Raw genomic sequence first — 16755 nt, forward strand, 5'->3', positions numbered from 1 at the left:
GGACTGGGGGCAAAACTGTTGTCCAAAAAGCCAACCTGCCCGACGATAATTCCCAGAAACAGCTTTAGCAAACATATATTTTCATTTATACTCATATACTTACTTCACCATATGAAGACGTGATCAAAACAAAAACTATCCAGGACTGTACAGTTTCATTTACTGAATGTACCCTTATCATTAAATGATGACAATGAAAACTAAGAATTCACTAATATCGTAAGCTTTTATTTAGAATTACACACTTAAATATTTATAATTCTTTATACATCATCTGAGTTTAGATATGTAATAACAATAATAGTTTTTTATGTGACAAATAACCACTGGTCACATATAAACACTGAGAATTAGCAATGTCAATAATATATTTTAAGTGATGGACACCATGTCTAGAATAATAATAAAAATACAATGTACTGAACATTCACTAGAGAGGCCCAGATTGTATTTTAGGTATAACTTCTTGAGCCCTAAAACCAAACTTGAAAAAGAATAAGTCACCTTGAAACACCCTACAGAATTCTAGTGACAAGTTCTAGGAAAACAAGCAAACTGTAGATTGGCTATGACCAATACTGCAAGATCGAATTTTTCTCAATGATTGAGATGTATTGGACAGTATATATTAGCATTCTTACATCAACTATGCAGATCTGACTCCGGAAATAACCAAATATAAAAATAATATTGCAAATAATGGTGTTGCATTGCCATAGTTCTTGAGATCTTACATAAACTCGGATAAATTTGTACCAACATAAATGGTCTTTAAATACAATACCAAAATAAAATAGCACTTTATAACATATTCACAGCCTAAATCTGAAAAACCAATTCTCTTTCAGGTGAGTATTTACAGTCATGTTTACTTCTGCAAACTAATTTAAAAACATATTTAATCAAGTCTACCTCATATCAAAGAAGAGATTCTCTGAATTCTATAAAAATATTGAGAAATCAATGGTTGCAGACCAATGATAAAAACTTTTTTAACTTTGCAAATGAATCCATGTACATGACAAAATACACAGACTGATGGGAACTAAGAAAGATAGGTACGTACAGTAGCTCCAATTGATCTACGACACATAGGGCAATCTTTAAGACTAGGTGCACAGTGCACACATGAGACAAGATGGCCACATGGAAGAAATACGACACCAACTTCTTCATCAAGACAAACTTTGCACAAGCGCGACTCACGAAATCTCCGATTTTCTTCCTCCAAGGCTGCAAGAGAAGCAGAAATTGCCACAGTTATGTCACTCTTGATGCCCACGGCTACAGATGAATCACTCTTGATGCCCTCAGCCACAGATGAATCACTCTTGATGCCCACTGCCACAGATGAATCACTTTTTATGCCCACTGACTCAGAATCCACATTTCCTATACCACTGGCACTACTGCCACTTTCTCCCTTTTGAACAGCAATGCCATCATTTTTATTATTGAAAACAATGCGCGCAGTTTCTCTTGAAACACCAACAACTTGTCTGGCAGATATTCTATTCTTTGTCAAGCGACTTGAATAAAAATCAAGAACATTTTCATCCTGGGATGCAGCTTCAGCGACATCACTGAAATCTGTTGCAATCCCTGCAGTCGCTTCAGAGTTTTCTGGAAGTTGAGAGATTGGTTCCCCAGATGGACCCTCATGATTTCTTGAACTTGCTGCAGCATGCTCAAGAAAGTTCCCATCAAGTTCCCTGAAAAATAAGAATAAAAAATTAATGTGATTATAATCTCAAGTGGATTACCATTACATACTGCAATTTCTTTGACTGTCAATATAAAATGTTTTAAAAAATTTAAAATTACTAAAACATGATACAAAGTGTCAGTTGTAATCACTGTGAGTTCATGAATCATTGTACACTTGGTTGAGAAATTAAAACTAAAAAATCTGGGCCATTTAACATAATTTTATTGTTTAAAAAAAATACTATTTAAAATTCAATTTACAATGATTATTCAACTTCAACTCAACAATTTTCACCCCAACTCGCAGTCAGAGTCAAAGCACCTACTTTCAGGAATGCTTATGATAAAAGTTCTGGAGATAGAGTGAAGAAAAAGGGGATTATGAAAGAATAAAGATTGGATACCCCTGTCATAGACTATCACGAAAGATGTGTGATATGCTGCTTTAGTTATACATAAGAGAATATATAAGATTCAAATCACCAAAAAGAAATAAAAGAGAAAAGTATATGGTTTGAGAGAAAAAGGTAGGTAGAGAAATCCATGGGTGAATGTGAACAAAGATTCCCTCAAGGCAAGGAATATTATAAGTTTCCGGAATGGAAATGCATTCATTAAACAATGTACTGCAGCGATAGACACATGGGTGGGGCAGTACATAAGAGGTAGGAGTAAAAGTCGCATAGGGAATAATTCCTAATTTTAACCCAGCACATTTAAATTTTCCTACAAGAAACTTTCAGAGGTTAATTCAAATCACAGTGCAAAATGAATAACAACATAACTTTGAATGAACATAGAAAGTAGTATCACAATACCTGATCAGCCTTTCAACATCTTCTACTGGAACAATTTCTCCTGCTTCTACTTCTCCCTCTTCATTGCCATCACTAGTGTCTCGATCACTCTCCACCTCAGGATTTCTTTCTTCACTACCTTCATCAGAATCATGATCATGCACAGCATCGGAGTCGGAGTCATCTTGAAGCACCGCAGGGCTACGAAAGAATCTTCTATTTGGCTGCCTGTAACTATTGATTAGTACAAGTTGGTAAAATGATGCACTTAGTTAAGGAACTCATTTACTCCAAACTTGTTGGCCCCAAAGCCAAAAGTTTACGCTTACCCTTAGTCTACAATGAAAATATGCCCCTACTTTTCATGGCAGGGACATTTTATGCACCATATATAAAAGCTGATACTTGATGAACAAATTCTAAAATGCATGCTACTGAATTTTAGAAATGAATAATTCGAAGGTAATCAGGAGTGGAAAACCAAAATATGACTATGTTATTCATTTCACTTCATTCTGAGTATAATACTAGTCTTTGAAAAGGAACAAAGAACATACATGGCCTTTCCCAAAAATAAGTGTAATAAATATGGGGGAAATAATTATTGCAGATCAAAGTACAAATTACTAAAATTCTTCAAGTGCATAGATACACCAATGCCAGCATGTCTGCCAGCCATGATATGCTTCCTGAAAGATATTCAAGGGAACCTCACGCAGGTACCTCATCATGACCTCTTTTGCATTATCCAGCATTTTTGCCAGCCCCGGTGATGGAGGGGTAACATCCTAGTCTGCAAACCCAGAGGTCACGGGTTCGATTCCTGCCTAGGTGGTTTTTCCTCCACCTAGGGCTTGGGTGTATGTAATTGTCAAATTGTTATATCAATGTTCGAAGTTCGATGTCAAGGTCGAAGTGCTGTTATCAGACAAATGCAAAATAAATAAATTCCAAAATGGATGCCTTTCAAGCTCCTTTTTAATCTTGAGAACAAAAATAAGTCTGGCAGTGCCACATTGAGTCTGTAGGGCGGCTGAGACAGCTTTGCCACCTTGACAAATTCCAAAGAAACTGCGGGAGATGCCGCAACAGTAACTTTTAACGGAGTCATCCGCTAATGTTTTTGTTGTATTTTATATCACTCCTAGTTGGTTTCCAAAACTTCGTATTCTTTTAACTATATTTGAAACTTCCAAGCTACATTGGCTTATTAAGTTTAGTTAATGAAAAATGCTCATGGAAATGAAAGATTATTGCTTTCTAGTACTTCCTCAAAAATTAGTATTCCCCAAAGGCGAATAGGTGCTATTTTTTGTCCTTAATTAATTCCAACTCTTCACTTTTTGTGTCAGGATTTAATGCTCTGCAGTCAAACTTGAACCAAATTCCAAAGAAACTGCGGGAGATGCCGCAACAGTAACTTTTAACGGAGTCATCCGCTAATGTGCATTTCAATGCAACAATTTCAGAGCGTAAAAATCATTCGCCTTGACTGGGACTCGAACCCAGATCCCTCAATATCCGGTCGAGTGCTTTAGCCACTTAAGCTACCGAGGCGTCCTCTTTAACTCTGAAATTTTGGGGCTTTTAAAGGAACAAGATGTTGTGACGAAATACCGTACATACAATGTCACATGCATTAGTAGTCGTACGCGAAGCGCCACAGTCCACGAGGTTAAAGCCAACTTTAAACACTTATGGTGTTTATACTTTGACAAATTCCAAAGAAACTGCGGGAGATGCCGCACATTAGCAGATGACTCCGTTAAAAGTTACTGTTGCGGCATCTCCCGCAGTTTCTTTGGAATTTGTCAAAGTATAAACACCATAAGTGTTTAAAGTTGGCTTTAACCTCATGGACTGTGGCGCGTCGCGCACGACTACTAATGCCTGTGACATTGTATGTACGGTATTTCATCACAACATCTTGTTCCTTTAAAAGCCCCAAAAATTCAGAGTATAAGAGGTCGCCTCGGTAGCTTAAGTGGCTAAAGCACTCGACCGGATATTGAGGGATCTGGGTTCGAATCCCAGTCAAGGTGAATGATTTTTACACTCTGAAATTGTTGCATTGCCACCTTGAACTAAAAATTTTGAGGAGGGCAGTGTGGGATGGCACATTGGCATGGCGCAGAACCTCCAATTGGCAAAGATCTCCTTCCTAGTTTGCTACACTCCTTTCCATCCAGCCTTTCAAGGACTTCCATGCAAAACTTACTGTTCACAGTCTGTCCCTGAGGCACAAACAGTTTGTGGATAACACATTTAGAATCGAAAAAAATATGACGAGAGGAAGAGTACTTATTTTTGGGAAATAACCTATATTCACGCTTTCAAAGCATGTCCATGAGGATGTTATGAATTCGGAAGGCAGTGAGGTGCATGGAATATTGGGATAGTGCAAATAATAAGGCAACCTGCACTTTATGAATCCATGACCAACTTTTCCAAAGGTTTTTGGAAAGTAGAAACTGGGGCTGGAAACATCTTTCCGAAAAAATTTCTGGATGGTATACAGGTAAGAATTGAAGAAATATTTGAAATTTTTTTTAAATTTGAAACTGGGTGAACATATTTAGGCAATGCAGTTAAATTTTTCATTTGGAAAGAAAATTAGGGCCAAATGATTTGTCATGTTAAACATTGTCCTATTGCATCATACAGCCTTTAACAAGCTTTACTACTTAATTAAACCATTTATTCATCATTCAAGATAACTTACGCAGTCCGCCTTCCACGAAAAAATCTAAATCCATCATCTTCTGAATCATCGTCACTCTCAATGTTGTCTCTTTCTTCCTTTTGGCTTCCAAGGACTTCCAGAACCAAATCATCAGGCGATGCAAATGGAACACCAGTTTTTTCAATTTTGCGCTGGACAATGTTTCTTACTCGACCAGCATCAAGACCTATTTCTAGGGCCATCTTCAATTCAAATAACAGGAATCAAAGTGTAAGTCAATACAAATCAAAAGGAAATGATAGTTGTGATGAAATTTTTGCTTCCATTGGCATCATCATAAATATAGCTATAAATTAATTTAGAAAATGAAGGTTAAACGTCTTCTATCCTAGGTTTGACTGAACAAGAAAATTACTATTGAAGCAGACATCAAATTACCATAACTGAGGGAGAGCCCATCAAAGCATCTAGCTCCTCCTTGTTGACACTCCTAATCTTTCTAGCATTATGAATGATGGGATGAACGCGCCTTATTTCTCCTGATGAGCCTGTGGCATGATCACCCTGGAGCTGAAAAAGACAAATGTTTATTCTTAAGTACCTCTACTTCACATGAAATACTTCCTTTGATTTATAACACCAGCATTTTTCATCACATATGAATACTGAAAAAAATTTTAAATTCCATTGACATTTGGAGATGCTTTGAAAGTCTTGCTCAAATAAACAGCAGAGGAGCATACTGTCTTTCAAATATTCATGATAATTTTACATGTAAACTGAAATAATAACAAAAATACATCAATATTGTACATAAGCCGACCCCGGTGGCAGTGGGGTAACGTCCTCGTCTGCTATTCCAAGGGTCGCGGGTTCGATTCCCGCCTGGGTGAGTTTTCCTCCACCTAGGGCTTGGGTGTTTGTGAATGTGACCATTGTTATCGTTGTTAATAGTTCGATGTAAAGGCCAAAATGTGCTGTTTTCGGACTTATGCTGAATAAATAAATAAGTAGTTATAAACTTGTAAAGACACAAGCTAGACTGAATATACTGGATGAAGCAACTTAATGGCAGTCCACCATTTAGGGTAGGTATTGGATGGACACAAGGACTTGCTACATTTATGAATCCAATATAATATGACATTGTATGATATCCTTACACTACAATAAATACTTATTTGACACCAGATAATGTCTGCCTCCTTTTATTCCAAGAACCATCTCTTCTCCCTTGCCATGTCTAGTACTTCTTCATTGGTTTTCCTTTCAGTCAATTTTACTGTTTCATCCTCCTCCACATCCACACAACAAAAGCCTCCAATCTACACCTATCTCCTTGTTTCCACAATGTAATAAACCAGACTTCACATCAAATTCTTTACTAACCTTTCCTTAATATCCTTACTCAACATCTCTGTTATTTATTCTCCCCTTCCCATAAAAGTTCATTTGCCTGACAATCCATTTCCTTACTTCCCTAACACTCCATCAAAACTACCTTCTGTTGAAACAATGAATAATTGGAAAAAAATCTCAAGAGGATGATTCACTAAAACTCACAGTTTGGCTAAGTCAATTAGTAAACCCTATGAGATTATGCTGGGCTAAATGTGAATTATGGTGGCATGAAATTTTGATGCTTGTATCAGCTGTGGCATTTAAAACCACATTTCTATGAGAAGAACCATTGACTTTCTGAAATACGGAAGGGAACCGTGAACTTCAACTTATTGCTTTCATACCCTGTGAATTCATGCTACATGAGAATTGACTGGATTGACATATCAGAATGCCATCATTCAATTATCAGCAATTTTCCCATAGTCCCTCAGCTATCAATGAGTATTACCTCCCATTCACACTCATTCATTCTCCTACTCCTGCTTCATTGTTTGTGGCTTATGGCCATCACTAATCTCTCACATTTCATCCTTAAGAGTTTTTTCGGCTTCGCTCAGGTATTTAACCCATGAAATTTAAAATCTTGAATTTATGAAGGTGGGAAAATCTATTATAGCATTGCATTTCACAACCCACCTCTCATTTGCCGGCCGTGGTGGCGGCGGGGTAACATCCTCGCCTCCCAACCCAGAGGTCGCGGGTTCGATTCCCACCTAGGTGGATTTCCCTCCATCTAGGGCTTGTTTGTATGTAATTGTCTTCAATGTAATGTCTGTAATGTAGGGTTAGGTGGAAGAAGGGACTATCAGTCTCAACCTCGTCCAATTAAGTCGATAAATAAATTATAATTCTTAGTGCGACCCTAGTCAGTAAATGACAACCTTGCTTTAACTTTAAGTGTAATGACTTGAGGATAACTTCTCATAACTCAGCCACGTTTTCCAAGAACCCTTGTTATGCTGCTGTCAAATTCCTAAAAGCAATACCTAGAAACCTAAGCGAAATAGAAAATTTGTGATAATTTAAATCTAATTTTTATCAATTCCTGCACAAACATCAATTTACCATTGATGAGTTCACGTCTCTCTCTGTTGATAAATAATTTTATTCTTACGTACACTGTTACCGCTTCCTGTTTACCTTTTTCTTTTTTATTTGTAACTATCAATTGTATTCAAACTCCAATTGCATTTGTATTTTTGTTGGTCTGGAATATTTGCAAGCAATATGTGACATGTACCATAAGTCTCAAACATGTCTTTGAGGAACAAATAAACATCAACCAATCAATCAACATATATTTGAGCAATAATTTGTTTCCTTCAGAACAATTTATAAAAAAGTCTGTTTCATCAGGGAAGTATTCCTACTATTCATGCCTCTGCAGTACATATTACAGAAAGTCTAAAGCATGATTATTAACTTAAAATTTCTTCCTCTTCTGGCTGCAAATTGTTGTCTTCTTTCAACAATGATGGGAAGCTCATCCGCAACCATATTATTGTCCATGCTCAGTATAGCCTCATATTCCTCATCATATGATAGCTAGTAGCAAAATATGGACCAATCATTAGGAAAATGGACAATTATATCTTCATCTTTAGGCCTCAAATAATCATTCAGAAATTCATCTCGGTGAAAATGATTTGTAATGATGTATTCATTTACATTTATTGAAGTATGCACAAAACTTGCTTCCAACAAATTGATGTCTTCAGTTATATTTCTATTTTACATGTTTAGGAAAATTCATCTTCATATCCTTAAGCCTGTACCTGTACCATGTGCCTCACATTTTTTAGTATGCTTTGATCCATTGGCAGCAGCTTGGATATCATGTTTGGTGGCATGAATAACAACCAGATAGGTTTGAGCTTGTAAGTGATCTTAGGATGAACAGGCAACTTGTTAACACAAAGTAGGATTTTTCTTCTCTCTCTATTGAACTTTTTATTGAGTTTGTTTATCCAGGATTCATAAATTGAACTTGCCATCCATGCTTTCTGACAGTAATCATAATCAGTAGGCAAAGATCTAATTCCTGAAGAGTACTTTGGCTTTTCCACATGGCAGATAACAAGAAGCCTCAGTTTTTTGGTTCTAGTTCATGGAAACCTGAAGCCATGACCCTTTATTTGCTCAGAATATTAACATGCATCACATATTAACCATAAAATGAGAGCAATTTATACTTTCCCTTTCTTTATAATTCTTAATGTGGCCCCAGTTGGGTGCAAATGACTTCGGTCATCAAGGCACTTATTTATTAACACTATTACTCTTTCTTTGCATCTTTTTTCCCAGGGACATTTTTCATCCTGAAATTCTGATGCCTTTTCAAGTAAATACTTATTTGAAGAAGACAAAAAATTCCTCCACACTGAACATGGCATGCCCTTCAAGGAGTTTAGCAAGTAATACATCTCGGTAATGGCCACAGTCAGGGTTGAGACAAATTCGAGCTAATAGCTCTAAGATGCAAAACAAATTTGGCACATAAAAAGTTAAGAATGACACCTTAGATCACATGCACATGTAACCTGTAATCATGAAGTTTGTGCTATTCCTTTAAATATCATTTCTTTAAAACGTTTTCCATCGTAATGGCTACAGTTGACCAGGAGGTGTCTCATTCTGAAATTATCACATTGTATCTCTTAAGCCTACTTCAAAGATTAATTGATACAACATGAATGAGATTAATGCTCCTGAACCTATCTACAGTGCAATATGTTCTACTCAGTTGAAAAATATCTCAACAATATTCCCGACCAGAAAGTTCATACTTTTAGTTTCTTGCAATGGTCATGGACTGACTCATGTTGGTGATCAATGATTTTTCTGAATTAGATATTGCATGTGCATGTTACAGACATGTTCATGGGTTTGTGCCAAACATCTGTGTAACTATGAGCATCATTTCTTTTATGTATCTTAATTGAGCCTTAATTATGTATTTAATAGTATCTTTGCTCCTTTTTGACATGCCTTATATCATGTACATACACCACCCACATGGTATTTTTGTATTGTGATCTCTGGGCAAATAAAAAGTAATAATAATAATGGCAAAATTATGGCTGATGCAGACAAAATCCTTGGCTTTGGACTTGATAGAGCATACACATCAGGAAGACAAATTAAAGCTTCTTTGCTAGTCTGTAAGTTTCCATATTTAGTTTCAAAATTCCATTCCTGGATCTTATAGTGTGCATTTTGAGTAGGTTCGTACACTTTCTTTTACTTTAGAGTCAGCAGGCATTTAACATTCCTGGCAGGCTGAAGGCATTATGGTTACAAATGTTCCCCAGAATATAAATTAAGAGTTCATACATTGAGAGCCAAAGACTGAGGAGGAAAGTGGCATCACTCAAGTTGCACAAAGATTTTAAAATCAATGCAGCTCAACCTCAAAAGCAACATAATCACCAAAATACACAATAGTTGATGATTTTCCCCAATTAACTGATATATGCATAAAGGATAGAAAACAAGGATTGACAAACCTGAGAGAAACGAGAATTTGAACTGCTGGATGCTATGCCAGGTGAGACTGAGCTTGCAGAAGAGTTGCAATGGGCAGAATTTGTAGGAGGCTTCATATTCTTGACTGCTTCAACAAAAGCCTCCCCTTTGACTAGCAAAACATAAGCACAATTGGGAAACCACCTTGTGTGTTCTAACCATGGATCATCCTCTTCTTGCCAATTCCATAATCCTCCATCACAGTAAAAACAGCGTACCTGATCCGACTGCCCTGAAGTTGAAATTAAAGGAAAATTAGGATTGTAAAATCATTTATGCCCTTAGAGCAAAACAAAACTCTCAATAGGCTGAATCCTTAAATGTATGCACTATATACATATGTAAATGTACTATACATGCAAATACAATAGATGCTGTTCTAACTTGATGGAAGTCAATAATATTCCCAATAAAGGAAAATTGCTTCATTTGTATTACAAAAAACATATTAAAAAGTGATCAGAAAAATTTTAATACATTCCTCATTGATTTTTAAAATTCCTGTACCAGAGGTAGAAATTTGTTTTTTACACGTAACTTTTAATTAAAAGAAAAGGGAAGCCTGGGGAGAAAAGTTGAAAATTTTAATATAAACAGTAAACTTCCATGCTAATGGTTGCATGATGAAGCACAGATAATTGAAAAACATGGATAACCGAAATTCTTGGAAAAAATGGTTGCGATATAAACAGATACTCTCCTCATTCATTCCTCATGATAAATTTGTGTTTTTAAGGAATGGAAAGTATAATTTTTTCATCCATTTTTATAAGGGTGGAATTTTAGATTTACAAGAACGCAGAACTATCATCCAGTGAATAGCAGAACATATTTTCCTCAGAAAGCTAAACCAATCATGTAGCCAAAGAAAAACAAATAACTGGTAAAGGATGAATGCTCACAAAGAATTGCTGACATGGATTCATATTAATTTTTTGATACCGATTAAAATAATTGCAACAGTTGAAAAAGTTGAAAATTGTTTCTTTTAGAACTGTTTTACGTAATGATAAAGATTCTGTAATGAATTGTGTTTTGTGAGGTTCCGTTGCAGAAAAATTCTTAATATAATTAAATAAATTGAACCTGATATACAGAATTACAAATATTCATTGAGATAGCTAGAATCTAGATAGCTAGAATAGAAAAGATAATATACATTAAGATTCATCAGTCTCTGCCTTTATCCTTATCCTTAAAATCAACAGTAAAACTTTTTCAATGAAGAATCATAATTACTAAAACCCATGAGTATAAGCACTGAGACATCTTAGCCACTTATTAACTTAAGCTGTCACTCATCATCAAAGAATGGTTAAAAAAGTTATGACAATGTTTCATGCATGCATACTCACACAATACATATTTTTAATGATGGTTCTCTGGAGGCTGGCTTTCATAACAAGTAGACACTCATACATGTTTAGTAACCATGTGGGTAATATTCGGCACTAGTACTATGGCATGGTGGGCACCCAATTTAAAAGTCAGATTAGCAATTACAGCTCATGCAAACAGAAGCATGTAATGTATTATTAATCTAGCTTGATTCACACTAAGTTGGAATATCAGAGGTTATCACTGACTCAATCAATGGTGCTATTCCATAATTCGGGGATATGTGCTGATCAGGGGATATGCTGTTCCAATTGATTTGGGCAAATGCTGCTGATAAAGGGTAGTGACTATTTTTTCCAACACTAAACATATTTTTAAAGTGTATTTAAATTGTTTCATTAAACTGAACTACAATATTGTTTCATGGCATTACATTTTCCATTATAGCGGCTCAACTCAAGTTATTGAAGTCCACCTAAAACTACGAAATATTTTAGGCTTTTGTGTACTTTTTTGGTATCTGTATCTTCTAGAGGTAATGATAAATGCATCTTTTATATTTACAACAAGAAGACGGAACTTGTACCCTAGGGAAATCACCAATACCTAAATAAACCAGGCTCTCAGAAGAAACTCAAATCATATAAAAATTTTCAATTCACTGTAAGTAATTTCAATCAAATTTCAAGAAGACAAATTCACATATATATCATCACAAAACCACCCATAACATTTATTTGCAGCAAACTAATGAATTATGGTATGTTTTTGGTGGACCATGGTACTACACACTATTAAGGCCTAACTAACATGGTCTAGATCACGCAAGCCCTTCTACCACATCAAGGTTGTAGTCCATGGGGAAGTACCAATAACAAACCTGTATAAAAAAATCCTGCTTCAGCCAAGGCCCTCGGTGTTTGCTTAACTCGAGACACTGGCCACCCAATGGTGTCACTCTTTGAAACTCCATAACATCTAACGACTGTACAGGTATTTTCTTGATTGTCAAGTAGGAAAGATGCAATCCTTGCTTCAGTTGTGGCATATCTCTCATTTCTTGGTCCTTTATGGCGATGTACTCCCAAAAGTTCAGCTCCTTGGTTTTCTGATAGAACCACTCCACCACTGCCAGATACCATTTCCACTAGTCTCTCATTGCCAAATTGATCTGAAAACATGCAAAAATATGGTAAGAAGGATTTTTATAGAAATAATTCTGTATTTCTGTAACTATTCCAGACCATTTGGCCCAGGCTAGAAATATTTGATGTGATACATTGAATCCATTTTCTAAAATATGTAAAAATACTCTGAATAGCAAACTTGCTCACTTCAAACGTCTTTTGAGAGACGGAAATGGCATTGGGAAAATTTCACATTTAGGTCTTTGTGAAGTCCTATTGAATGAAAGTTTACAAAATTAATCCCGATGAGGTAAGGTCATTTAGTTTTTCTTATTTAATCACAGAGGTATGCATTTGATTATTATACCCCAACTAGATTACATGAAAAACAATTCATTTTTGAAAATGCATTCCACTCTCACCAAGACAAAGCTATTGAGAATGTGCAAAATAAATTCACTTTAAAGTACATATTTTACCTTTTGGAAAACTATTTTGGATTAAATATCACTGAAATATTCAACCCTAATGCTCAAATTTTTTTCAAGTTTTAGGCACACTAGCAAAAAAATGGAAATAATAAAGCATGCATATTATGTGCCAAACTGATACATTGTTAGCGTGTTTCAAAATGTTCACTTTTTTTGACATTGCTCTAACTTAGCTTTGGAGTTCCATGGAGTGTAACAGGGAGTAATAATAAATAGATGCATAATCAAATCATAGTTCTCACTCACAGGAGAATTTATTAAACTTGAATATTTCTTTGCAGCCCTTTTCTATGCCCACTTCTCAATAATCTAAGCAATTTTTAGGAATTGAATGAATTAATGCATAATTTCTTAAGGCTGTTTTACATAGTACACTTTCACACAGATTAAAAGACTTGTTCCAGCTTTATTTGTTAAAAAATTAATAGAAATTTTGGTATGTTTATAAGGGATTATTTAATGCACAGGAACAAGCAAATTCATTTTCGATAAGCATTAAATTGCATTTTTAAAACACCATTGCAAGACAATTTCTACTTACAAAGAAGGTTAGCTAAGCATGGACTACTACAAAGAGCCCTAAGGGATTTTAATAATATCCTAAACAGAGACAAAATTTCATAAAACCAATTTTAACGCCAGGAAACAAATATGAGAGCACATGTATTTAAAAATTGATCCCAAATGAATTTTTGACAGACAGAACCAAGACTGGAACCAAGCATTTCCAAGCTAGACAATAAAAACCAAGACAACAATGTAAATTGAATCCATTATGCACATTACAATAAACACCAGACTAAGAATTTGGTTCAATGCAACAATTTCAGAGCGTAAAAATCATTCGCCTTGACTGGGACTCGAACCCAGATCCCTCAATATCCGGTCGAGTGCTTTAGCCACTTAAGCTACCGAGGCGTCCTCTTATACTCTGAAATTTTGGGGCTTTTAAAGGAACAAGATGTTGTGACGAAATACCGTACATACAATGTCACAGGCATTAGTAGTCGTACGCGAAGCGCCACAGTCCACGAGGTTAAAGCCAACTTTAAACACTTATGGTGTTTATACTTTGACAAATTCCAAAGAAACTGCGGGAGATGCCGCACATTAGCAGATGACTCCGTTAAAAGTTACTGTTGCGGCATCTCCCGCAGTTTCTTTGGAATTTGTCAAAGGGAAAACACCATAAGTGTTTAAAGTTGGCTTTAACCTCATGGACTGTGGCGCGTCGCGCACGACTACTAATGCCTGTGACATTGTATGCACGGTATTTCATCACAACATCTTGTTCCTTTAAAAGCCCCAAAATTTCAGAGTTAAAGAGGACGCCTCGGTAGCTTAAGTGGCTAAAGCACTCGACCGGATATTGAGGGATCTGGGTTCGAGTCCCAGTCAAGGCGAATGATTTTTACGCTCTGAAATTGTTGCATTGAAATGCACATTAGCGGATGACTCCGTTAAAAGTTACTGTTGCGGCATCTCCCGCAGTTTCTTTGGAATTTGGTTCAAGTTTGACTGCAGAGCATTAAATCCTGACACAAAAAGTGAAGAGTTGGAATTAATTAAGGACAAAAAATAGCACCTATTCGCCTTTGGGGAATACTAATTTTTGAGGAAGTACTAGAAAGCAATAATCTTTCATTTCCATGAGCATTTTTCATTAACTAAACTTAATAAGCCAATGTAGCTTGGAAGTTTCAAATATAGTTAAAAGAATACGAAGTTTTGGAAACCAACTAGGAGTGATATAAAATACAACAAAAACATAATGGACAACTAAATTTCACTAGTCTATTTCATACTAGCTTTATTACAGATATTATTGTTAAACCTAATTAGCTAACTTGCTGGGTGTAGATGACACCTTTAACTAGTACACGATTTTACACCTAAACAAATTAGAAATCAATCAGTCAATTAAATGATACTATTGGTAAGTCTACGCCATAAAAATGCCTTTAATTTTGTATATAAGTTGTATTTGTGAGTATATTACTATTATTGGTAACATGGATGGACAAAGCTAATTCAACAATACTCATTGTCATTATTGTGTTCATCATAATAGTCTTGGAATAAATCTGGCAAGGGTGATCCTACCTGGAGCAAATATCATTACTCTGACTATCATATTTCAAGAGTTTATCAGAATCCACAAGCCATTCCACAACACCAAAGGCTGTAGCGCATGGGGACGATTGTCAGTATATAATTTCCCTATATTTCATAAAAAAATTATTCCTCAATCATCTACACAGAGATGTCATGAAAACACTGCTTAAAATGAATATTGAACTAATACCAAGGCAATTAAAATACCTACTCTTTTTATATACTAGTGAACAAGGCAAAAAAACACCACCAGATGCCAACTTTATCATACCCTTAATATTTTATTTTCGCAAAATAAAAGCATACCACAAAAGTTTTTATACTGCAATGGGTATCAAAATATATGATACTTAGAGGACATATTATTTTCTCCCTGCCATATCATCATATGTCTACCTTAACTACACGGTAAGTCAAGAATCTCTGGCTTGCCAGATCAATTCTCTGACTTAATGGAAAATCTTTTGAAATATGCTTCCAGACACATAATAACACCATGCAAGACAACGCAAGGAGATCACTATATCACTCTTCTCTTTCATAATATTAAACAATACCTGAACAGCCTCCTATATATTCATATAAATAGATCTTACATGGGTATAAAAGATGATATGAAAAGATATTATGATTTTTTTTCTTTACGTATTGTTGCTCCTTCAATATTATCATATAATATCCATTTTAAAAAGACTGTACTTTTCCACAGATTCTTATTATAAGATACAATGCATTTCACCGACTTGCGGCATCATTAGGTACAAATTTCCTTAACAAACACTGCGAGAATATATATATACACTCAGGACAGAGTGGGGGTGGGGAGGGGAAGAAGAGCCTGGAAGGGGTGAGGGCGATCAGGTGCATTGAAGGGTTGGTTTGACAATTTCCAGGCTAGTTTCTTGGAAAAGAGGATGGGAACAATTACTCATTACAAATTTCAAATGGAGATAAGGAGGCACTTAGCAAACCCCAATGCAACCCATTATAAAAAGCACTTTTTCCCATCCCCTTCCACACTCCTTTCCGAGACATAGCCTGGAAATGGTCATACCAACCCTTCAACGCAACTGATCGCCCCCACCCCTCTCAGGCCCTTCTTCGCCTCCCACCCGTCTGTCCTAAGCGTACATATTCTCGCACTGTTTGTTCAGAAAATTGGTAGCTGATGATGCCACAAGTCAGTGAAATGCATTGTAACTTATGATAAACATCTGTGGAAAAGTACTAAGTCTTTTTAGTATGGATATTAAATACTTCCACAAAGTGAAGCCTGCAACAGTAGAATATATTACCATATAATCCCAGAGAATTTTTACATCATGTTCTGGTGATGATTAAAAAGCTTTCATCTGTGTATTATGCATATATAGCATTCTGAGGGGCAAAGGGAAAATTGTATTTCCAGAAAACCCACCAAGACAAAAAATCCACTGCTTCCAACTTCACTGAATGGAAGTTTTGAACATTCATATTTAATAGAGTATCACACTTTCCCTCAGAAAAATTTCCAGGACAATACTCTTCATTGTACTGTAGCATTATCAGATACCTGATGATGTCAATAC

The 16755-nt window shown here is 35.8% G+C and overlaps 1 protein-coding gene across 1 annotated transcript in view; it reads right to left on the minus strand.

Moving 5' to 3' along the window:
• Positions 1–207: 207 nt before the first annotated feature.
• Positions 208–16755, minus strand: part of LOC139690407 (death-associated inhibitor of apoptosis 2-like) — a 32515-nt gene continuing 15967 nt past the window's right edge. Inside the window, exons 4-9 of the mRNA XM_071587852.1 lie at positions 12335–12625; positions 10098–10348; positions 5626–5757; positions 5227–5429; positions 2526–2738; positions 208–1712 (exon numbers count right to left, since the gene is read on the minus strand). Coding sequence (XP_071443953.1) covers positions 1046–1712; positions 2526–2738; positions 5227–5429; positions 5626–5757; positions 10098–10348; positions 12335–12625 — 1757 coding nt within the window. The 3' untranslated portion in view covers positions 208–1045. The remainder of the gene's footprint in view (positions 1713–2525; positions 2739–5226; positions 5430–5625; positions 5758–10097; positions 10349–12334; positions 12626–16755) is intronic.

This window comes from Hetaerina americana, unplaced genomic scaffold (assembly GCF_022747635.1).
Source record: "Hetaerina americana unplaced genomic scaffold, ioHetAmer1.1.p SCAF_1, whole genome shotgun sequence".
NCBI classification, from domain to species: domain Eukaryota; kingdom Metazoa; phylum Arthropoda; class Insecta; order Odonata; family Calopterygidae; genus Hetaerina; species Hetaerina americana.